The sequence below is a fragment of the Anser cygnoides genome, chromosome 5, assembly GCF_040182565.1.
Source record: "Anser cygnoides isolate HZ-2024a breed goose chromosome 5, Taihu_goose_T2T_genome, whole genome shotgun sequence".
NCBI classification, from domain to species: Eukaryota; Metazoa; Chordata; class Aves; order Anseriformes; family Anatidae; genus Anser; species Anser cygnoides.
The window spans coordinates 64,077,728-64,102,054 of NC_089877.1; the positions used below are offsets into that span (position 1 = coordinate 64,077,728).

Consider the following 24,327-nt stretch of genomic DNA (forward strand, 5'->3'; position numbering starts at 1 on the left):
GTGGTTGCCCTTTGATTACGTGAGCTTAGTCTCCTGTGGATTTATGCAGAGAAGGGCAAGAATGATATCTTAAGCTTCCTGCAGGTGGAATATACTTGCAGGATATATCATGTCTTCAAGACACCTTATAGCAAGTGTAACATTACATGTGACAACTTTGGCTTTTCTATTTAAGGATGTGGCTGTAATCTGTTTTAATTTACAGGGCTGCTTTTGCATTTGTTTTTTGCATTTTGGCTGCTGTCTTATGTAAGAAAAAAAAAAAACCAAACATCCCACAGCTTAGTGTTTTATTTCAGGAAGATCTTGTGGTTTGTTCCTTTCAGTTAGGCAGGTGTGGAGATCATCAGGCCTCCATCACGGTGGTTCTTAGCACAGCAAAGATGCTGAGGACAGCCTGCATGTGGCAGCTGAACTACTCCTGCCAGCTACTACGACTGACTTGCTATCACGTTTTCTTCCAGCTTTCTTGAACACAATCCTTGTCCCTGCAAAATCCACACAGCTGCAGAAGGGAGAGGATTACAAGTATTGGGGGTGGGAATTGCAGGTGTTTGCAGAACCGGGGAGCAGACTGTTGGGCTAGCCTGGGATGGAGGGGCATTGCCTTCACAGCCTCGAGGGCCCACCAAGGGTCAAGCAGGTCATCAGGCGAGTTAATGACATCTAGAAACAGAGAGGAATAAGGCAAAATGGAAAATATTGTCAGCTACATTAAAATCAGGGGGAAAAATATCTTTAAAAATTTAGTTAAATCATAAGGCTCAATTTACTGTAATATTATAATTTCTGTAGTGTGTATGCTACTCAAGCAGCAGGTCTTCCGTCCATGTTGTGAAGAAAGTTGAACAAATGAACTGGGGAAGTGACTGGCCGAGTGACTTGAAACCAGGCTACTGAAGTGAAACTGGTGTTTGTCAGCTGTAGCTTAACTGTAGAAAAGCACTTGTCTCTTTTTTTCCAAGTTATATTGTTAAATGAGTGGGATGAGCCAAAATTTAGAAAACTATTTAAAAATTGAAAAAACAAAAACCTGAAAAACTTCATTCTGACTAAAGTGTGGTGTCAGGGGGATAAGATAGCACATCTTTCAGGATTTTACAGCTGCCATTTCATTACAGATGACATCCTCTCTGCACTTAGTGTAAGTGCAAGATGCATTTTATACTTAACCTTTCTTACGTATCTAGCACACTTAAAAGTTATAATTTTTCTCATTAAAAACTTACCAGAAGTTACTAAGCTTACTTTCCAGACTGATATTAGATTGCTTACAGAAGTAGAAATGTTACTGATCACTATTTCGTCATCGTAAGACATAAAATTAAGATTGTAAATAAATGTTGCATTACATTCTAGTAGAAACAGCTGAGCAGTGGTGCCATCCCAGTGATCCGAAAGAGGCAGGCACACTGTGATGTGTATACACAGGTACACAAGCAAAATTGAGAGGCAATTGCTCTGTTTTAACCAAGCCGAAGCCTTTCTCCATTCTCACCCCAAGAAGATGACAATTGGTATAGTACAGGTGCAAAACAGAACTTAAACTTAGGACAAAAGTATCTCCCTACTCCTGTTTTTAACTATTTTTCTTTTATCTTCTTTGATTTACCCAGCTGCTTTTTTATTCATTCTTTCCAATCTGGTTGCTGTTTTATTTAACAACAACAACACAGACTAAAACACCCAAATCTGTTTTCTTCATGAAGACAACTTTATGGCTTGTTCCTTTTATTTTTGTAACTGTTAGCGTATCTCTGAGGAATCAAAATTTAAGGAGGCAGTCACTGAATAACGACGTTGGAGTTAGATTTCTCTATTTAAATGCACGTTTTTCACCTGCACCTCTCTGCATTCTATCAGATAAATTGCGAAAGAGATGTGTGCCCTTGGCTTGGAAGGCTTGGTGTGTGCCTGTGTGTGACATAAAAGCCAGAGGGGTTTGCCCAAACACTCTATAGTTATAAAGCACTTGCACACACTCAGTCTCAGCACGAAATGCCGCAATTCTAGGCAAAATAGCTTTAATTAAAAACAACAACAGAAGTGTACACTTGGATATTTCATTCTGACTAATCTGAAAGGACGTCCAGAAGTGTGTCTGTTATTGTAGGAAGTTGCATGCATTGGAGCTGGTATGAGAGTCGCAGTCTGCGACTTGCAATTTCTTCTTAAAAATACCAGCGGCGGTTCCGTAGTTCTGCCCTCCTGAAGGGACAGACGCTGCTTGTTGTGGGTTAACTCCTGCTTACAAAGCAAGAAAGTAAAATACTTCTTTTTTTCTGTAGTACCAAAACAGAAGATGACGGTCTTTAATTCTTTAATGAAACAGAAGTGGCTTAAGGCTTGCCTTTTCCTTCAAAAACATGGTTTCTTCCCAGTCTAGAAAGCCAGACGGGATTTTTTGTCGTGATGGGAAAGAACAGTCAAGTGCTTTGGAGCCTAACCGTAGATTTCCTGCATGACTATGACGTGTCGCCCAGTGGTTCTGTCCTTGTTGTGTGCAAACTATGAGAAATTCTTCATAACTTCCCTGAAATATAAAATGTTGGTGTCCATTATGTGAGTTCCTAACGTCTACGGTTCGTAGGGTTAAGGGTTCTGCCTTGACCTGGTAGGGATGTTAAGAGGTTGACTGCGGCGTCGGTTCACCATGCTGATATCTCTTTGCAGTGAAAAGAAGAGAAATAGATACTCTTCTTCACGTATTTTGGTTGACAAATCTCTTAGTTCTTTCATCTCTAAGGAATAAATAAATTCCCTTGCGGCTGATAAAATGTGCGGTCTTTTAATGTTACTTGAATTTGCAATCCATAATACCGTGGGGGATTTTTTTTCCTGTGTCTTGATGTGTACATTCAACGTAGGAATAGAATTGATTAAATTTATTCCTTTTATTTTCTGGTGAATAAACTCTTTTAAAATCCAAATTGGTGTGTAGATGAATAATGTGTCTGAAGGTATCTTTTTATTTATTTATTTACGTTTCCCCCTATTTTACACCCTGACCAGTAAAGCCGTTAGGCACGGGCTCAGTTTTCAGTATATTAGCAGCTTCGTGGGCTTTCTTTGATTTGTGTCATCTTATGCTACGTTCAGAAATAGTATCCGGTGCCACAAGATATGAACTTCTCAAAACAGTCTTATTCACATAGCTGTAACTTGAAGAAGTTCTTTTGTTTTGTCTTTTTGCCAGTGGTCTGCTCCAACTGAGTCAAAATCTGGCCTTTTTTTTCCCCTCATGTGGTATTTGTTTGTATCTTCCGTGCTGCATTAGTTGCTAAATAGTACTTCTGTGGTCAAGGTCTATTTCTAGCTTCAGCTTTTCAATTTTTGGAGGGTCATGCCAGATATTTTGCAAATTATGGTCTGCCAAAAAAAAATCATAGGAGAATAACCAACTTGGATGCATATAGCTGCTTTTTTGTTATTTTTTCCCCTAAATAAATACTGTTAAGATGTGCACTGATCTTAGCTTTGTTGCTGTTGTTTTCCGTAGTGCCATAGGTCTTTGTCCTTCAGCAGTTATTGCCAGGAATGAGAATTAAACGTTTCGGTGTCCTCTGAGATCTGTAGCAGAGCGGTAAGGGCACGTTGCTTATACAAATCCCAAGTCTGTTTTCTGTGCCGGAATAAAAGGAGTTGGCCTCCCATCCTTAATGAGCTTCTAATCCCTTATTGCTTGAGTTAATTGGCCTTGAGTAAGAAAGTGTATGAAGCCTGTGAGTGAAAGGTAGGTTCCCCTCCTACCAATTTTCTCTGCTAGAGATACACTATCTAAACTTCACCAACTGCCAGCAAAAGTAAATACCTTCGAGCCTTATTTGCATTACAGCTGTGCTTGGGAGTGCCAGTCACTGATCCTGCTGCTCTGGGTTTGAGGTTTGAACGTGGAATTTATTTAAACCCTGTTACTTTTGTGTATTCTGGCTTTTGCTCCTTCAGAGAGGGAAAATTGCGAGCATGGTAGATGTGGAAGTAGGCAGTGAGAGCTGCGAAGCGTCAGCTCCTGTTTTGTTCTTGCATGCGGTGCTCACCTGAGGAACGAGGAGTATCGTGTCTATCTGCAGAGCACCCTGAAAAACTAATATTTGTGGTTGGAGAACAGCACGCTGCTCCGGCATCCACAGCGGTGGCTCTCGGCGGTGCTGCTGCAGTGTAAGGAAAGAAGAGGAAAGTTAGCACGTGAATCTTTATTTTTGGTTGATTCTGAAAAGCACCGTGGTGTTGGTTGGTAGAGGCGCCTCTCTTTCAGTGTGTTGAATCTGTAAAGTCTCTGTTACAGAAATGGCTTTTGAAAGCCTCTGTGCCTTTTCCCTATAAAAGAGCCTGGTACTGCTCTCTATCTTAGAAACCCAGCTGGAAAACTGCGGGGTGAACAATTGCCTTTTGGCTCTTTCTGCCTCCTAAAAGAGAAAGAGCCCTGAAAATTAGAAATTGCTGCTAGGTATCTTCTTCTAGCAGCTCGGATTAGATTGACATCTGCTTGACACGTGAGCTCCTTGGCACACCTTAAAAGACAAATGGAGGGTAGGAGGGACCCCGAACAGTTGTTTCTGCCCGGCACAGATCCAAACCCATTCAGTAAGATTTGCATTAGGATTTTGTAGAATCATCCCACTCTTATTTTTTTGTATTTTTTCCTTAAAGCTGTTCTGTTCTGTTCCTTCTTCTGAGATTTTGATCCTTTCATAGAGCTTCCCACATGAAGGAGAGAAATACCTGTTCAGCATCTGTTCCAGAGATGCTCCCAGTGCCAAGCAGGAGGGCCTTCACTCAGTCCAGTACTCTGTTTAGGTTTTCTCAGGATGCTCATGTAGGGAATTTGGGGTTGATTTTGTTTGTTTTGTTTTAAATTTTCAAAAGCACACAAATAAATAACCCCACACACATTTCTCCAGTAGTCGCACCTGTGTGGGTTTGGTACGTGCACCCAGGAATGCAGGAAGAAATTCGTGGGTCCGATGCCGCTTCTGCAGAGGTCTCCTGAGGATGCCTGCAGCCCGTGATGGCTGCCACTGGGACAGGAGCTCGAATGCTCGCAACTCAGTCTAAAACCGGAAAGAAAACTGGAAAGCTGTGGTGGGATCTACTGGTTTTGGCTGGGGACCAGGCAGAAGAGCTCTGCGGTCGGTCCGTGGCCCGAAGAGGTGACCCTTTCACTTCTCACCATCCTGACACCGAGGTCTGGATTTGTGCTGGCAGAAGGGCAGCCGTTTATTTTCTTTGCAAGGTGCTGCTCAGGTGAGCAGCTCAGGAGACTGTGTTCAGCAGTGAGCTGTCACAGCTGGTTGTTGTACCGGCTTGGGTTAACCTTTAGCTGGAAATTTTCAAAGATTTTTTTTTTTTTTTTAGAGCTTTCGAAGAGTTTGATTTCTTCTGCAAAAGTGCTCTCCTAAGGTGGGGCACCGCAAAGGTCCCAGTATCCTTTTGTGAAAGGCAAAAATTCTAAACTCAAACAATGGAGGTGAACTCTTGTTGCTTTTAAGCTGGGTTTTGTGAGAAGTTTTGGGGTTACGCATTGACTTTTTTTTATGAATATCCAGCTCTGCAGTCCGGGTGTTAAACTCAGCTGGCAAAGAGGTGGTGTTTCAGAAGTATAAGCTTCTCCTTCCCGTTCGTTAACGGTGTGTCTGCTCTGCCTTCCCGATTCTCTTCCAGCTTGCTACCACGGCTCTGTTTGCAAAGCATTTTTACAACTGGCAGGCTGGTTACGTAAACCGTAGGAGTAAGCAAAATTGTAATAAATAATCATGGTAAATACGAGGAACGGTTGTTTGAACTTATGCGTTAGGACATAATTCGGATTCTGTTAGAGGCCAGCAGGTTGCCCTCCACCGAGACCTAATTCTTTTCTAACGTTGTCTTTTCCTGCTTCCTTGAGAGATAAATGGCAAACTGGACAGGTCAGAAACCTAACCTAAATTGCCCTCTGCTTACTGATTCGTATGGCTGTTTATTGGTGTGTTCACTAAAAAAAAAAAAAAACACAAGGGATGAACCCCCCGCCGACCATCCTGCTGGAGGTAGCGGGGCTCTGAGGGCTGGCTGCAGGTCTGCCGGGGGGGGCTGCAGCACGCTGCAGGGCCCCGGGACTTCCTGATCCGTGATGGTTTCTTCTGGCATGGTGGGAACAGCGGTGAGGAACCGCGGGCCTGAGCCTGAGAAGGAAGGGCCACCTTTGCAGAAGGTGCGACCAGTTTGAGCGTAGCACAAAACGACTGAAATGGGGTCACATACAGGAACGTGGCATGTTTATGGGAGCGCTTGTGTTACACAGGAGAGGAATACTACAGGTAGTAGTACGACTCAGATCGTTAAGTAGGACAGAAGCTCACGGCTGAGGTGCTGCTGAAGGGGCTGGTGGTGGTGCCACGTTGTGGCAGTGGCTCACACCAGAGCTGGGCTGCTTGTGGTGGCAGCTTCAAGACGCCATCTTCTGTTCCAAGGTCTCTGCTCTTGCCTTCTGGTACCTGTATGTAGTAGTTTCGGTTTGGTCCACTATCTCATTCTTTTTATTCTCCACAGTATTTTGGATTCTCTTTCCATGACAGCTAAGAGACTTATTGTGTGTCCTGCATATTAGGAAGGATGCTGTTCTTGTGAATTTAGAGCAGCCCAGGTGAGAGATTTCTTTGGGTCACCTTAGTTGGCTGAGAGTGCTGGTGGATGTGAATTCAGAGCCGTAGGTAGGTGGATTCAGGGTTTGGTGATGCTGTGAGATACAGGCGGAACGATACAGCGTGACGGGGATTTCAAAACAGGGCAGAGCAGCTTAAGATTTGTAAGTGTCAGAGGCCAGAAGCTAGAAATCAGGTGAGAAATTTCCATTTCGGTGCCTGGGCAGGAGGTTAGGGGACCTTCTGGAGGTACACGCAGTAACTGAGAAGAAGCAGGCAGCACGTGACAAACACTGTGGTCGCTGATGAGTGAAGCTTGGCAAGGAATTAATAAGATGGGGATGTGTGGGAGGGTTGCCACAGGGGCTGCAATTGTGATTTGATTAAACGAAGACTCCGTTGAACAAATGGATCTTCTGGGGAACTGGGTGGTTGATCCAAGGCTGGAGATCAGACCAGGACATAGGAGTAAGGAGGGGGTTTCACCATGGAAATTGAAAATACTGATCTGGAGGTTGTGATATTGGTGTCTGAATCTTCTCCTTCTCTTCCTCAGTGTGGAAGGAGAAAATGGTTGGACAAGGAAACAGCATATGCACTTGCACACATCTGAAGTGCAAGTTTAACAACTCTCCTGTCCATTTCCACTTAGCTGAGTACTGTGGACCCCTCTTGCCTGGGATCATCCTGTGCACACTCTTAAATAAAGTTGCGGTATGTAACTGGTTCTGAAACCAGTTTTCTCTGTTATTTCTGGTCATTAGCTACAAAAAGTGTCCTACCCAAATGTGTTTTCTGGTGTGCATTCTTTGGGGATGCAGAGGGAAGCATCACACGTACGGTTTGCCACTGGTATCGTGCTGGGTCCCACTGTCCCGTGGCAGCTTTTTGATGTCGTTCAGAGAAGTAAGGTAAATCTCGGTGGGAAAACTTGATGATTTTTTTGTGGGTAATATCCTAAACCTCTCCCAACTGCCCCAAACCCCAGACACACTGATGCTGGACCTCTGATCTTTGAGTTTGGCAATGCTGGGAGGGTGCAGCAGGAAGGTGTCACCACTGCTCGTCAGTTCTTAACCAGTTGCTGAAGCATCTGCAGTTTGGGATGGGCCCATGGATTTAGAGGAACCTTTGGTCTCTGGTGCAGCTGTGTGTACGCTTGAGCAAATCCGTGGTTTGTGTTGGCAGATGCTGACATATACTGAGAAAAAAAGTTAACGCTTATTGCGTTTTAACATTAAGCTGGTAGCATTAATCCTGTTTCTAGGTCACTACGTTTCTGTAATGAGACATTTGAAAAAAGGTTTCATTTTATTTTGATCGCAGACTCTGTGTTGTTCTGTAGGATTGGTGTTTAGCTAGTAAAATATTGTGGAAGAGCTGTGCTCACTGGGATGCTGTCATTCATCCCACGTGGGATAGCTGAAGAGGAGGTGGCCAAAAAGACCACCTAGCCCTTCTTTCTTGGTAAATATATGCTGTAGATGATGTAGAGAAAAATAAGGTTAACTCTGTGTTCACCTCATTCAAATATACCCTTGCTCTGGTCCCATTCTTGTGTAGATCAAGGTTCCTGTTGAAGCTTTGCAATTGTTCTGCTAAAATCCTGTCATTTTAATTTTCGTTCCTTAGAATGAAAAAGTAGAGCATAATTTTCTGAGTTCACAATATCAATGCCATCTCTGCGTGATGAATGCAGATGCATGATAACTTGCTGTATCAGTAATAGATCAAGAGACAGAAAATAGCAGGTACTGAAGTAAGATATTTGTTAATTGGCAGGACGTGATTACTTGGCATGCAGATATTGTAAAACACCTCCCCTGGTCCCTGGTTTTAACTACTTTTAAATTAAGACTTGAAATGCAGAGGAAGTTTCAGGGGAGCAGAAAGAGGCAGGTATTTTGCTGTTAGGCTTTAAAAACATAAATAGGATGACTAGGAAAACTACAGGTTTTTAGCTTGACTTCCTTTTTTTCCCCAGTGAAGAAGTATATCAATAATACAAAAGGAAAGGTCATTAACTAATTCACAAGAGGGAAATAGGAAGAAGTTAGGTTTGTCAGATATCACTTGTAGTAAAATTTAACGTTTGGTTCACAAAGAGAGCAGTGTCGATGGGGCGATTCCTGTCCGTGACTTCCTCGGCACTGCACAGCCCTTTTATAAAAGTAGAGTAATGCGGGCTGCAGTGACCCATAGGAAATAAGTTGAGAATTTCTTTAACAAATGTGTCTTAAAATGATTTCAGGAATCCTTATTTGGCAGCTGTCTTATTTAGCTGTGTGCCACGGGGAACCAGTTTTTAGCCTTCACCATCTTACATTTTTCATGATACGCAAGATACGAGTGATTCATTATTGATGAAGTTTTCAGCCGACAGAAAGGTATGGAAGAGAAAGCTTTAAAAAACAGGAGGTGACAGCAGAGAGAAACGGAGGTACATATGTAAAGCAGGTGCAATCGAAGGTGAAATAACAACCGTCAGTCGCGCTTACGGCAGGTGGCTGTCTGCTGGGAAAAGCCACTTTGGGTAATTTGCTGAATGCTTGCGACATGGCTGTCTAGACAGAACGCCTAATACCGTTCCTGCACCTGTGAGCATCCAAACGTGGATGTCAGTGATGTGCCCTTGCTGCTGAGAAGGCGAATGGTGTCTCGGCTGCATGAGGTGAAATATCGCCAGCAGGTCAGGAGAGCCGATCCCTGCCCCGTGCCCAGCACTGGGGAGGCCGCACCTGGAGGGCTGGGTCCGGTTCTGTGGTTGGGACGGGTTGCCCAGGGAGGTGGTGGGGTCGCCGTCCCTGGGGGTGTTCAAGGAAAGGTTGGACGTGGTGCTTGGGGACGTGGTTTGGTGGTGACGTTGGTGGTAGGGGGATGGTTGGAGCAGATGATCTTGGAGGTCTCTTCCAACCTTTGTGATTCTGTGGTAAACCTGATGTGTTCGGTTCATGAATACCAACCTGGTGACGAGCTTTCCATTCCGGCAAAGTTCGATGGCTGAAGACCGAAACGGTCCGTGTTCAGGCTGTAGGTCATGTGCAAGCACTCGGTGGCAGTACCGGCGGCAGCAGGACAGGGTTTGGTGAAGCTGCGAGGCCTGTGCCGGGCGCGAGCTGACAGCCAGCAATTGCAGCAGCCTCTGGCCTAAGCCCTCGGGGCCCAGCCAAGCAGCCTGCGTACCAGAGACCTTTGGCAGACCCCATCTGTTCTTTCAGGCTTCAGCATAGCAGTAGCAGTGACAATTACTGCTTGTGTGGAAGAGGAACATCGAGAAGGAATGCAGTCTTCCCCGTGTTTCTGAGATGAAGGTGATCGCTACACAGCGCAGTCCCCTGTATCTGAACAGCTTGCTGCTCAGCAAGCTTGCTTGTGGATGGAGGGATGGGTAGTTGATGTGCCTTGACTTTAGTGAGTGAGTGTGCTCTTGGTCTCTTACGGGACCCTCTGTTTTTTACTGATAGTTTGGTGTAACGGTACCCAAGAAGCCCTAATCCTCTGTCTGTGCTTGGTTGTGTGCTCCTCCTGGATGTTGAGGGATGCAAATGTTGTGGTCTTCAAAGCATCTCTGGTAGGAAGGTACTTTACGAAGTGGTAAAGATTTTCTTTGTGGTTAGCAGATACCTGCTCCTCTGTTCAGTGATTTGCTTGAGTCGTTCCGTCCTGTTGCGGTTGTTCAGGTTCTCTCTGTCTTCAGCTGAGTCATATTTTCCTGTGTCCTTAGCATACATTTCAACAGCCACCGCTTGCCTGAGCACTACAGGACTTCAGATGGGACAATTATTATTATTTTTTTTTCCTGGCAGTTGGAAAGCCATTCCTGATTTGGAAGCTTGACTAAGTGTTGACAAAAGTGAGAGATTCATCTTCCAAGTTCTTGCTCTACCTCTTGTCAAATGAAGACTTTTTCTTGTCCATAAGCAAGAAAAGAGGGTTCTGTTCTGTAGTGGCTTTCTCCAGCTCAACCCACAGGGGCAAATTTGCTTTGCATCCTCATCCTACTTACCTAAATCAGTCTCACCTCACCCAGTTTTTCCAAAAATTTTCTACAGTCTACCTTTTAACCAGATTTTGTATGCGGCAGACTCTGCATGTTTGTTGTGGTAAGAAGAAAAGAGTTGGGTGTAGACTCCTGTAGCTTTCAGATGCTCAGCAAAAAGAGAATGGCACAGTCCATAACCGGATTAGGTTGTGTGTCAAAAACAGTGTAGCTTAGCTCTGGTGACGGTGCCTAAGGGATTTAGAGCTCATTTTACCAGAGTTAACACTGTTAGTGAAAGCCCCTCTTAAAACTTCCCGTATCTGAGGTTCCTGGAGCATTTTCCTCCAGCACTGAATTCTCACGGTGATGTTTACAGAAGTGCTCTCTGCAGGTGTGGTGTGAAGCTTTAACTGGGCTCTGTACCCCTTCATCTAGAGGGTCGTGGGGACCGCTCACTCTCAGGGTCCACTGGAAGAGTGTAAGGGTAGGTTGTTCCCAGGGAACTGAGACTCATCCGTGTTGCATCTGCAGTGCTGCTCTCTTGCTACCCATCAGTTCCACTTTCAGAGTGCGCGGAGGTTTCGCACCACGAGGTGGGTGGCTGAGTAGTGCATGCTCTGGCAACTCCTGTTGCAGCACAGCTCTTCTGTACCACCCCAGTGAGCAAGGGCAAGGCACTGCTCAGACTCAACAACCCTTAAAAATGGTGTTTTGAGAGGCATGAACTCTCATTTGTTGACAAGTACCTGGTTGTTTTTTTTTTAAAGCTCTGGAAAGAGCTGCCAGTAACTCTGAACTCCAACGAGGTTGTTGCTGTGCTAATACTAAGAACAGAAAATCCTCGCCCAGGTCGCTCTCAGCTAATTGCATTGTGCCATACTTGTAGCATGTTACATCACAGCATATCTTTTCATACCTTGTAAGACTGCATGAGAAACCTTTGCAGTATAATTGAATGTGTCTTAACTCTCTTATTGCAGGCTAGAAATCTTCATACCGGAGAACTGGCTGCTGTAAAAATAATCAAGTTAGAGCCTGGTAAGTTTTACATTCTTTTCTGTATTTTTGCTTTGCATTTTCAGTTTTCTCACGTTTATTTTTTCATAGCTGCAAAGCTCCAGACAAAAGAAGTGTTTTTTTTGCTGTTTCAGTGGTTAGATGACAGGAAGCTCTGCAGGATGTGTTATTACTCTTGGTTATGTCCTGCTCACTATTTCCTTGTTCGTTCTTATCTGCCTTATCATTGTTTCATAAAAAAGTTGCAGTTACAATGTGTTGTTAGTACAAAGAAAAGATTTAGGACAGATGGTAGATTGTGAGCCCTGAAAGAATAGGGAGCTGGGAGGCTGTGTGAATCAGAAGGGGAAAGAGACCAAGCAATGATGCTAATGCTCACCAAAGGTGCACTGGGAAAAAACAATGCCTTCCGCTTTGTAATGTGTTGTCTTTTTTCTCACCTGTACTGTGAGGATGGCTATCCTCGTACGTTTTCTCACTCCTCCTAAAAGAGGGCAGGAGAAGCTCACTTGCTACTCAGGATATTTGCTGAGCTGAAGCCTAATCTGAGTCTTGCACAGAGAGCTGAAATCAGAAATCAAGTCTGAAGTGGAAATGAGGCAAGGAGCTTTTTATCTGTCCCACCTGGGGATCATGTGTTTCCTTGAAGAAGTAATCTGTCATTACTTGTTCACTGGAATACCTTTCAAATCCCTCTTTAGTGAAGTCCTCTTCTGCATCTCTTTACCACCTTAGTCTCCCCATAGCCATTCCTTGCCTGAACTTCCGTGCTGTGTCCGTTCAGGGTGGCTCTGGGACAGGGGATGAGGGAGGCTCCTCTTTGTGAATGTGGGCTTTCCCCGTGCTCATGTAGCATCACATCTCGTCTATGAAGCGATTAAGTGACACTGGAAATCAACGTATAGTCACAGAGCTAGGAGGTAGTAGGATTTCTGGAGATAGGATGGGATAACTTTTGTGACTGGGGTGCTACACGCAATGAATGCAGACTCTCTAGGCGGGAAAAGTGGAGGAAAATCTGGAAAGACAATTGACACAGGAAAGGCTGATGGAGCCATGTGGTTTTTGTTCTGGAGACAAGAAGACTGAAGAAGGATCTAATCACCATATTCCACTGGAGACACGCAGAAGACGGAGCCAGGCTGGTCAGTGGTGCCCAGTGAAGGGCTGAGAGCCAGCAGGCACAAGCAAGGGAGATTCCAGTTGGAAACGGGAAAACCTCTTCACAAGGAGAGCGCTTGTGCTCTGGGACAGGGCCCCGAGAAGTGGCGGTGGGATCTCCATCCTGGAAGAGTCCTAGAAGTTGACTGGACAAGGCGCTGGGCAGCATGGCCTGGCAGTGCGGTTAGCCCTGCTCGGAGCAGAAGGCTGGAGCAGGGGCCTCTGGAGGTCCTACCTACCTGTCTGCTGCGATTCGGGGGTTTGAAGACCAGCTCTGAAATGTCTCCAGTCCCTGAACTCCAGCATTTGTGGGGGTGGTGTGACAGGACGGGTTAGAGTGACTGTCATTTTGTTAGGGTCTTGCAATGTCGGTATACTGATAGCGACCGAGGTGGATGCACTGTTTTCTGGTTTCTTGCTTAAGAAAATACATTGTCCCGTTTGGGTGTAGTTACTTGATTCCATTCACATGGGTTGAAAAGCATAGCTTTTGTTTTGTTTTTGTTTGTTAATTTTTTAAATGGTTAAAAGTTAGTGAAATCAGAACAGTTTCTTCAATTGGAAGAATTTGAAAAATTCAAGTGAATAAATAAATTAGAAAAAAGGCTCAGCTTGATTCTTTAGTGTTTTTTTTTTTCCTCCTTTCTTGATGTTTCCTTTGAAGGAAACACAGGATAGGTAAACAAGCAAAGAGCTGCCGGGCCACGTTGGTGACAAAGTGACCCCAGAACACTGCCACATTCATTGCAACTCTCATCTTCAAGAGTCAGCAAGGTCTTCTGCAAGTTCAGCTTCATGCGCTCAGCGTGGTTCGGATGTCAGCGGCTGTGGTTACATAAACGGCCTACGTCTCTGAACCCACTTACCCACACCAGAATTCACGATCGTACGACCTCGGGGAGTGGTGGTCAGTGGGCAAAACCTCAGGTATGGCCTCGCCTCCTGCTAGCAGCACCTTGCCAGCCACTCTGACTCCTTCAGCTGGTCCCTTCAAGTCCTCAGCTGGCGGATCTCATGAGGTGGCAACCTCTTTGGAGCAGAGCCGTCTCTTCCCTGTCGTTGTTTGGTGCTGTGCACAGTGTGGGTTTCCATCTCGTTTGGGGATTGCTTTCAGGAACTGAAATGTCGTAATGGTTCAGGATTGTTCTCTTGGCCCAGTTTGCTTCGTCCTGTCCCCCTGAGACTCCGTCCCTCGTGCTGCTGTGAGCATGTGGGTGGCACCATCCCAGGGGACGGTTTTGGAGGCAGTCAAAAAGCGTGCAGTTGTTCTCCGCACATCTGTGAAACTCCTCATTGTATGAAGTTGTGTTTACTTAGGTGCAAAAAGCGACTGTACAAATTTGTACGGGAGAAAAATAGATGGAGGACGATTAAATACAAAGATCCCATCTATGACCGAGAGATTTTTCTGAGCCGTCGGTCTCTGGAGGTGGGGAGAGCATCTGGGGGAAGCACCTCTGTGTGGTCCGTTTGTAATGCTTCCTTGGCACCCTCGACTGGAAGCGGGACGCAGGGCTGAAGGCCCCGTTTCTGACTCAGCGCAGCGTTAATTGTTGCTCCTGGTTGGTTCCGTGATCTGCTCCGCAGCCAAGCAGATTTTTGGGAAGCTGAAGGCAGAAGATGTGTGGGGAGGCTCCGGGAAGAAGCTGAAGCCGCTGCCTTGGAGCGACCGCAGCCACGGGGACAAGCGGCTGCCCAGCCCCAGCTCAGCGGCCGTGCACCCAGCGCAGGAGCGACGTGAGGTGCTGCAGCCCATGCCTGGGGAGAGCTGAGTGCCACGTCTGTCTCTCGGTGGGGCAGAGCAACATTCCCGTGATGGAAGGAGCATGATATCAACCTCCTGCTAGTGTAGTGAGAGGCTTCCTTGAGTCTCCGTGTTGCTGCACCTGGTGCAAGTGAAGTAGGTTGGTTTCTGTTGTGAATTTCACAAAATCACAGAATCATTTAGGTTGGAAGAGACCTCCAAGATCACCCAGTCCAACCTCTGACCTAACACTAACAAGTCCTCCACTAAACCATATCACTAAGAAAAATTGCTTTGAAAACTTAGCAGAGGCAGAGGCTGAATCCTCTGCTGTTGGAGCCGGAGGAAGAGTACAAACCTTGGGCAGCTAAGTCAGTAATCCTAGTCTCTGCTTGTTGCTGCTTAAGCACGGCAATGAAAAGTGCAAGGCTCTGGCCCCGAGTCATCACTACTGAGAACCCCATTGTAATTAGCACCGATGACCACATCTTTATAGCTCTTACTCTATTTTTAGTCTGACTTACCACAGAGAAGTGATTTCTTCTAGGGTGGCTGTTTTTTTTTTTTGAAATATATCTTTTAAAACATTACCAGCCTGATCTCCATCCACAGCATGTACACCCACAGTCTCTTGGCAGAGATCTTGTCAAGGTTTTGTTTTGTTTTTAAGGAGGGTTCACAGCATTTATTTATTTCTGTTTGGTGCTCTAGGATGTCTGCTGCCTCTGCAGGGTAGCTCGATGGTAGCAGCTTACTGTCTTTGCTGGGCAGGAAAACATAGCTGTTCAAAGTCTTCCAGATTAAAAACAATAATAATAATAAAAAAAATCAGCTGCTCCTTGTTAGAGTTTGTCTTCAACATTCAAACTAATTTTAAGGATTTTGAGTAATGTTTTTGGGCTGTGCCTGCAGCACACCAGCAGATCTTGGATCAGGTCAGTGTTAGAAGTTGGTGCAGCTAACTGGGTGCTCCCCCCGGGGGGGGCAGCCAGTACGAGCTCCTGCCAGTCTGCAGGGCACAATGAGCAAAAGATTCATAATAAATTCCATAAATTAGTCAGCAGGGAAACAGGCCTGTGGCTCTCTTTGAGTTAGGTACAGCATCTTTGGGAGGGGAGTGGAAGGCTGCTTCATAGAGGGGGAATTAATTTGCAGATGGAAAAATAAGATCTACAAACCCAATGCGAGTTTAACACGTAGATGGGTAACTGGGAGCAGAAGACAAAAGCCTCTGCAGCAAGGAGTGCCCCGCAGGAGGTGAGCAATGTGTTTGAATTCAAGCTGCAGGAAACTGCACGCAGTAAGATGGCAGCGCTTTGGGAGACCTAGCAAAACTGCTGAAATGGCGGGTGTGGGTGAGTTGTGGTCTGGTCTTGTTAACCCCTCATCTGCTACAGGTAATAAACGAGTTGGTAGACTCGAACTCACGACCGAGACGCCAGTATGACTGCTTCTTTAATTTCATCTGCTGTTGCCTTCCTTTGTCTGCTCTCTGGACAAAAGAAGTAAGCTCCCTACATAGAAGGTGACTGTCATTAGCTTGCTTGAAATTTGGGGCAGCGTGCAAGCTCTGCTACCACAGTTACTTAAGCTGTGCTGTTAGAATTGAAATAGTGTTTTTCACTTTTTTTTGGCATAGACTTTGGAGAGCATTAGGCAAAAGTATTATGGCACGCTAATGACATTTCCCAGCATTCACCGGGTACAAATGCTTCAAATAATTTGGGAGCCAATTCTATTTCAGAAACTAATCCAACTGTACTCAGCAGCATAGAAGCCAAAACCATCTGAAACACTAAAGCCACTTCCTTCTATGGGTTTAGCAGATGAATCGAGAAGGCAGGCAATACAAAGAGAGAGCTATTTGCCAGGGTAGCTTTACTCCACAGAATTTTTCTCCCTGGGAAAATGTAATAAACAAAATATTTTAAAATTACTAGACATCTAGTGTAAATACTGTCATAATGATAAATAGTGACCTCGGAAGCCTTTGATGCTTTAAGGGCTGGTGGTAATCTGTAGTGCAAGATTACAGAAGGATCTCGTTTGTGGTTTTCTTTGGGTTCAGTGACCGTGTTTTCTGTGTGAGATCTTTGTAGGAGCCAGAAGTAGCCAGTTACGTGTTTCAAGTTGGATCTTAATCCGTGCGTGGAACTGTTGAAGGGTGCCTGTACAAGGGGAAGCAGTCATCCAGCGCCGTGGAGCTTTGTGCTCGGTGCATTCGCAGCCGGATCTGGTTCGTTACCTTTGTTTTGTATCTGGTGGTTCAGATGTGGAGGTTCACGTTCCACGCATGAACACCGCCTTTGGGCTGAGTCGGGCTCGGGTCAGGGTCTGTCCTCTCTGCACCGTGACCACAGCACAGAGGAGCTGCGGTTTCACACCAGGGCCTTGGGGGACTGAAGAGGTGTGCTGCAGCAGTGCAGCCTCATGCTCTGTCTGTGTGATTGATTCCCTAGAGATGCTATGAACTACAGAGAAAAACAAGCCTGAGGCTGATTTGAGCTAAGCCTGCAGGGGTCAAACCATTGTTGCAAGCTCCAGGAGCTGAAGAAATATGAAAATAACTCCTGGCTATCCCTTTCACCTTCACTGCCTTGTGGTGTGTAACCTGGTTGGGCTGGGATCATGTCTGGTGTTCGTGATGGTTTAGCTAGACGCAGGTTTTACATGCTGAACCGTTGGACTGCCAGAAGCCCTCACTACCCATTCCTGTGCTCCTTTGCTGGCTGCAAACTCCCGTGGCATCAAGCTGGCATCACCACGCCCCGGGGATACCAGCACCATGTTGTTGGAAGAAGTCGAAGCGCAGCTCGTTCCACCACCGCCGCATCTGTCTGAGCCGAACGCCTGTGTTTCCAAACGCGCCAGAGCTATTAAAGGCTGGACGTCGCCGGCTCGTGCTGTGCCATGTGCCGAGTGGTACTGCTGCCGCCTCGCACAGCTGCTCAGCCCGCTTCTGGAGCGTACCCAAAGCAAAACAGAGGCAGCGTGGTCTTTTACTACAGAGCGCCCAGCATTTTAATTATATTTAACTTCTTGGAACGTGGTCCAATTTTGCTTTGCCTGCTTCTAATGCGTTTATAATCTGCTGTTCTTCCTTCAGAAATACATGTATCCAGAGTGGGTGAGCTCACGGTCCCACGTAGTGTAAGCTTTCGCTTACAGAAGCAGTTACTTGGATGAAGGCGACCAGCAGGAGGGGTTGGGGCTGGAGGAGGTGGTATTGTGAGTAGGAAAGCTGAAAGATCGCGCTTTTGGGCTGGGGAGGTAGTGGACAGTGCGACACTTGGGGTGAAGGCAGGTTGGCAAGGGGTGCTTGCAATCGTGAGGACACTTAATTTCACAAAACCTGTGAAGAAAAATAGCAACAGTGAGGTGGGAGCAGTGAGAACGGAGTAAAGGTGTGATCCTGAAAGGCTGAGATGTGCAACAGTCAGTACAGAAGGCAAGGAGAGAGGGAGGGAGATGAAAGCATTCGAAATAGGAGTACAGGTTATCTGTTGACATGGCTGCTTGTAAATAGGACCATGCAGGGGAAAAGAGAACATACGCGGGGAAATTGGTTCTGGCGTTGGAACAGTCACTGAACATTCATGTGCTGCGTGCTGCCAAGCTCGTGCTGCTGTGGCAGCGCTTTGCCATCAGTTGTATTTTGCATCAATCGAGAGATAATCAGCACCGTCAGCCCTTAGCAGTTGGGAGCTAAGATGCCTGGCAATGAAATTTGCTGGTGGAAACATCATTGTTTCCAGATAGCTGTATCCTACTTGGAATCAAGTTTCTCAGCTTCAGGGTTTGGGAATTTAAATTCTTTCAGTCAGACTGCAGGTTTCCTTGAATCCCGAGAAGAGAGGTATGGCTAAAACAGCTCAGATGCTTGAGTGCAGTCTAAGTTATTCTTCTTAAAGACATGAAACTTTTTTAAAGGATTGCTCACGGTTTTCAAAGTGGTTGGTAAAGAGGAATGCAGGTCTGCAGGGTAGGGAAGAAAGCAGGACTTCTGTGTGTGTCAGAGCTGTAGGATGGGATGCTACACTAATGCCTTGCGTCCTCTCCACCTCCCCCAAAATATTTTGGGGCTGTTGTTCAGTCATATTGTGTGTCAAGCTATCTAAATGGGAATTGGAAAACGTCTCAGGAGCTAAACTTAATTAGGCTGGAGGGAGAAGACTGGCAACAAATTCCAGTCTTAAGAAAAACCTGTATATTGGGGATGCCACCTCTTTCATCAGCAGAGATTGAACCCTTATTAAGTTCAGAAAAGTGGCTTGGAGTGATTAAGAACTGGGTGGCACAGGGATGTGTGGAAATCGGCACAGGGATGTGTGGAAATCAGCACAGGGGAGCTAACAACCTGCAAGTAGTGCCTGATGGCAGCTTGGCTGTGGAGTTTGTCTATTGGGATGAATGGTTTCTGCAAAGTAGCGATTCCCATGGTGCTTTCTGGCCTTGTTCTGGCACCCAGGTTGTTGAAATAAAAAATGAAAAATAATTAAAAAAAAAAAAAAAGAAGAGAAATGGTCCCAGCTGCAGCAGTAGCTGCTTCTGCTAACATTGGGGTCCACCTGGTCTCGTTGATAATGGCATCTCACTTTGTCCTGGGCTGTGTCCGATTTAATTATTGTGATGAAAATCCGAGGCGTGCCAGGTACGTACAGCGAAGCCTCCAGGGGAGGCTGCCGGGGCCAGCTTGTGAACACCCATCGTGCCTCCTGCCAGGCAGCCTGGTGTGCCCGTTGAGCACATCTGGGCGGCCAGGAGAATACAGCGCTGCCTGGCGGGCTGGCACCACGGAGGTCTGGTCTGTCTCTCTGTAATCACTTCTGTCCCACCCTTCGTGACACCGTCAGCGTCTCCAAATGCCGTCAGTTCTCTCTTCCCAGTTGTGTGCAAGGCCTGGGCGCTGCCTGCCTGTCCCTCCCTCTGTTCCCTCTTGGTATCAGCCCTGTGATGCAGCTCTGAAGTAATGCCGAAGAAACCAATTTAAAACAATAGCTCTGAAATTCTCCCCTGAGGAGCCTCCTGGACAAAAAAGTGGATCTCAGCTGACCCAGGAGGAGATGTGAGGGGTGCCCCTGGGTCTTTTTGACAGGATGGGCCCACTGAAAGCAGTCAGCGGAGCACATGAAAATAAGACCAGGAACAAACTTGCTTGCAAACCATCAAGGTCAGGCATGCTCAGAGGACCTAGCAGTGCTGCATGATAGGCACTAGAGCCATCGGGTCCTTCCCGTGCTGCAGAGCAGGGCGTGCGGACCCAGACTGAGCATTTAAGAGAGCTTGGCAGGACATCCTGTACCAGGTGAGAACTGGTGTCTGCAAACGGAGTAATTCACGAGTGTTAATGGACCGTCAGTTTTGCCAGTGATCTCCCGCTTAAATATGGATTTATCGTGAATTCACCAGGCCCTACCTTGCTTAGCTGCTGAAATCTGATCCGCTCGCAACACAAGAGGATGGGGCTGCGAGTTCCAGTAGTCGTCCTCCCCACCAGCTGTGCTGGCGGACAAGCGGCTCATTGTGCCGAGCAGAGCAGCCTTGACCACGGACCCTGATCGGGGGAGAATATTCCATTGTAACCCTCCGTTGTGTCCTGCATGTCTCATTAGAGAGGTAGAATTACATAATAGTAGCGCGCTGTAGTGAGTCACCGTGCTGCTGGTGTGATTTACAGCAGCTCCCTAAACTACGTTTTTGCTCAGCATGCCACATAACCCATAATTGCAAACATGTGAGTAGACAAAAAGTACATTTTTCCAATTCCACGTTATTTAGCATCAAGCGATCTCTGATGACTAAAACAGATGAAAATCTCTTTGTGTGGATATATTGTCACCTTTGATCTAACTGCACTTATCTTGCTGTCTCCTTCTTGATGAAGTATTTTCTACAAATTCGTCTTACTGTCTTCTTTATTTTCATGCTATCCAAGGATATTTAATTTTTGCCCTATTCCAGCATCTCTTGCCAAGATTAATACTCCAGCTGCCTGGAAACTCTGAATTCCATTGTTTTGAATTCATTCTTGTCATCTTTGAAGCGCTATACATCTTCTCTCCTATCTTTGAGTCTGATCTTTCAGAATCTTTTTCTACGTATTTTGCCAGACTTTTCTCGTCGATACGTCTCTTCTTTCTTCCATCTGTTTGTTACTTTTCTGTCAGCCCTGTGCCCACATTCAGCCCATGCCCAAATCCCTCTTTTATTCCCTTTTTTGTAGGTTACCCCATTTCTTGCGTAGGTTCTCCATTTATTAATTGCACGGAGGTCACCTTTTCTGTGTTCCTCTTCTGAAAGGTAGGATCAGCCTAAGTCACTCCTGATGGGTACTTGTTCAGTGGTTTTGTTGGTTTTTTTCCCCCACTGGTGGGAAATTTCTCGGCTTTCCATGCATTGAGTTCAGCGCTTCATCGTCACTTTGGTAGGAGAAGCTTTTCATCTCTACAGGGGTTGTAGGTTAAGGCAATTTAAGCCCATTTCTAATTGTCCCATTTTAGAACAACAGAATAGATTATTCCTGTTGTTTTTATTTTTCCACAGATATCTTTTATGTGTGTGAAGGTTGTTATCTCGTCTACCATCGTTCTTTCTAGCCCAAATCACCGTATTTCCTTCATTTTCTCCCCTATTAGTTACAGTTTTTACAGCTGACGTTCTTGTTGCTCCACACTAGACAGTCCAATCAATGTGCCATCGAAGGGCAATTCAAGATGCTTCCTACATTTTTTTTGCTGTTTCAGGAATGCTTCTTGATCATGATGTTCATGTAGCAGTGTTTAGCTGTTCTGAAATGCTGCTTCTTACATACCAAAGATCTTTGATTTGAAGATTTGGGATTCAATTCTCTGAACTCATGGACAGCTGGCAGTATTAGAGAAAGGTGGTACCTTCTTTGGTGTGGGGTGGGAGTTTTTTGCTTTCACACTTGCTCAGATTTGACTTTCTTGAAAAACTTCTTTAATTTTAAAATGCTCCTGTGAGTATTTACCGGTTTCCCTGTGGAAATTTGTCACAGAAATAGAAGGGATTAATCCACCTGGATCAAACTCACGATCCTTTGTTCATAGCAGTTGTTTATAGGCAGGGTGCTTGAGTTCAAGCAAAGCTATAGTTGAAAGGTAACCCGTAAAGCACAGTGTGAAGCCTGTGCTAAATTTGATTGCCTAGTTTGTGTTGCCTTTTCCTTTTTTCATTATTCCCAAAAAATAACTGCTCATGTTTCAAATGTCAAGAGTCTGTTTTAAACTCGTCTACTAATATTTTCCTTCCCCAGTGAAGTCTTTCTCCACACAACTCAACTTCAAGAAGCCCTTAAGGATTCACTGAAGTTAGTCAGGGTTGTGTTTGTGCAAATGTGTTCCTCCCTCACTACCTTTGTGTTTCGTGGTTATTTTCTTATGTAAAAATCCTAAAGGTTGCGATCACTTGAAAATCATTGTAGCAAACGGACACTTCTTTCACTACTAGATCTGTAAACATCTACGCACCAGCTGAGCGTGTGTAAGTAGACATGATTTTTACCGTGATATCCAGTGCCATGGGGCAGGACGTCAGTCCTGGCTGGCTGTGGGTCCAGCCAGCACGGGTGGAAAGTCTGTCCAGGAGACCCTCAGGTGTGGTCTCCTTGGTGACTCCATCGCTCGGCGAAGTTGCTTGAAGCACAGCCCATAAAACCATCGATTTTTTAAAGAGGTTATTAAGAATATTAGCTACGCTGTTACTTTTTAAATAAACACACCAGGGATCCAAACAGAATTTATAGCAGTACTTGAGACCTCTTGGACTTGTCAAAATCACGTAAATTAAGGGCAGCAGTATAGGGCTGTACTTCTGCTTCCGCATCCCCGGCTTGATATTAGGAGATAAGTTTCACTAATCAAACTTGAAACAAAAATAAACATACGAAGCTCTTTTTTTTATCATGAGAGGACATGGTAGTTGCCACATTTTCGGAAGCAGCATTTTATCTAAAACCCAAGACCTTTATCTAAATTGCAGTCTTTCGTGTCCTGCAAGCTGTAACAGGCGTTTTGTTCGTGCCCAAGGAAGAACAAAGGTAATAGCATCCGCTTGCATGACCACGAGGCGGGCAGACGCCCGCGAGGGCCCGGTCGGCCGGTTCCTGCGGTGCTGTTCCCCAGAGGCAGGCTGCCAGGCTGTCAGCCTGTGCTGGCTGTTACATTATGGGATAGCAGGGAAGTGCCCCTCACAGGGAGGGAGAGCCTCTGGGGCCGGGCCGCGGACACCTCCCTCGGCCTGCCCTGAGCCATGGGCCCGCGGAGCTGCCACCGTTGAGCTCTGCATCCCGTGTGGAAATTCTGCCCATGGGATTTAATAAATGTACACCAGCGTTTTTCCTAGGGCTCGATATTTTTCTTGCCTTCATTGCAGCTCTAAAGTTATATCTTTTTGAGCTTCTGATAGCTTTTAAGCTTTTACCCTTTTAAATTAATGTGTTAGGAACGTGCTAGGCTATTGCGCTGTCCATAATGTGTTTTTAAGCACAGGGCTCTTTTTGCAAAGGCTGCGTAGAATGTGTAAATGTGCTTATGTAGCTGTCCTAATCAGAAACTGCTCTCACAACAAGGCAGCCGGTGTTGAGGGCTCTGCGCTTCTCTTCTGAGTCAGCGGTGGCTGAGTGGGCGTGCAGGCCGTATGCTGCCTCAGAGGCATTTTGAAATGAAAGGTTCTTAATGGCGAGCCTACGGTGCATGTTTTCTCTCGCTTTCAGCTGGGGGACTCTGGAGTTACATTGCCACAGTATTTCAGTCTGTGGTTGGGACCCTCGTGCTGCAGACACCGTGTCCAGTGGAGCTGGGTGGGCCTGGGAGCCGTGAAGGGGCCGCTGCAGAGGCCTCAGTCGTGCTCCTCTGGGGGACCCTCCGGTGAATTCAGAGCACTCTGTGCTTGCTGAGCTCTCAGCTGATCGATCGGGATCAGGCTGCCAGGCCAGCCTTTCTCTGTTGGTCTTCAAGAGATATTAGTGCCTCATGCAAAGCAGGTCATAAAGAGTGGAACATGAAAGGCTGGTGTATGTGGAATAACTGTTACTGAACAGGCTGATGTGCTAGAAAACCCTTGTGAAGGGTTTAGCAATTATCCCAGCCCAAGGCTTGTTTTTATGAGTGTCGTACACACTTTCAGGTCTCTTTCAAAGTTCAGTTTTGTGTGACATAACTGTGATTATTTCCTGTTTTTCAGGAGATGACTTTTCATTGATACAGCAAGAAATATATATGGTTAAAGAATGCAAACACTGCAACATAGTCGCCTATTTTGGGAGCTATCTCAGGTAAACCCCACTGTATTACCTACATTTCGTCTGGTTCTTTCCTGGGACAATCTCAGTCTGGCTTATTACTTATATCCTCTCTCATTGTTCTTCTCTATGCTGAATTCCCTTCAGTTCCCATCTGGCTTAAAAAAAAAAAAAAAGTAAAAAAGAAAAAAAGTGACTAATACTTTGTTTTCTCTGCTGGCCAAAAGGCTGGAATATTTTTATCACTAGGAACAGAAAGAAACTTTTCCCTTAGAGACTCTTGCAACATATCCAATCCTACTCTCTTGCTGGGCAGATTTTAAACATTTATCACTTCTACTATAAAGCAAGCTCACTGTTTGTCTAGAGTAGAATTGCGTTTAGGTATTTAATTTAATGGCAGTATTGTGTGCTGTGCAAGGATAGCCAGTGACTTGTAAGAGCAAAACACACTAAATCTGGGCTGCTGGTAATAACATTTTTCATAGCTCTGGTGCGACAGATGCGACGTACTGAGAGCAAGGTGATGCCAGCTGGCCAC

The 24,327-nt window shown here is 45.7% G+C and overlaps 1 protein-coding gene across 4 annotated transcripts in view; it reads left to right on the forward strand.

Annotated features, from left to right (window-relative positions):
- MAP4K5 (mitogen-activated protein kinase kinase kinase kinase 5) overlaps positions 1-24,327 on the forward strand; it is a 69,144-nt gene that overhangs the window by 11,095 nt on the left and 33,722 nt on the right. For 3 of the 4 annotated variants that reach the window (XM_013201565.3, XM_066997418.1, XM_066997419.1), the window contains exons 2-3: positions 11,583-11,640; positions 23,729-23,819. In XM_013201565.3, coding sequence (XP_013057019.1) covers positions 11,583-11,640; positions 23,729-23,819 — 149 coding nt within the window. Of the gene's footprint in view, positions 1-11,582; positions 11,641-23,728; positions 23,820-24,327 lie in introns of those variants that run through there. The other variant, XM_066997417.1, reaches the window with a different exon arrangement.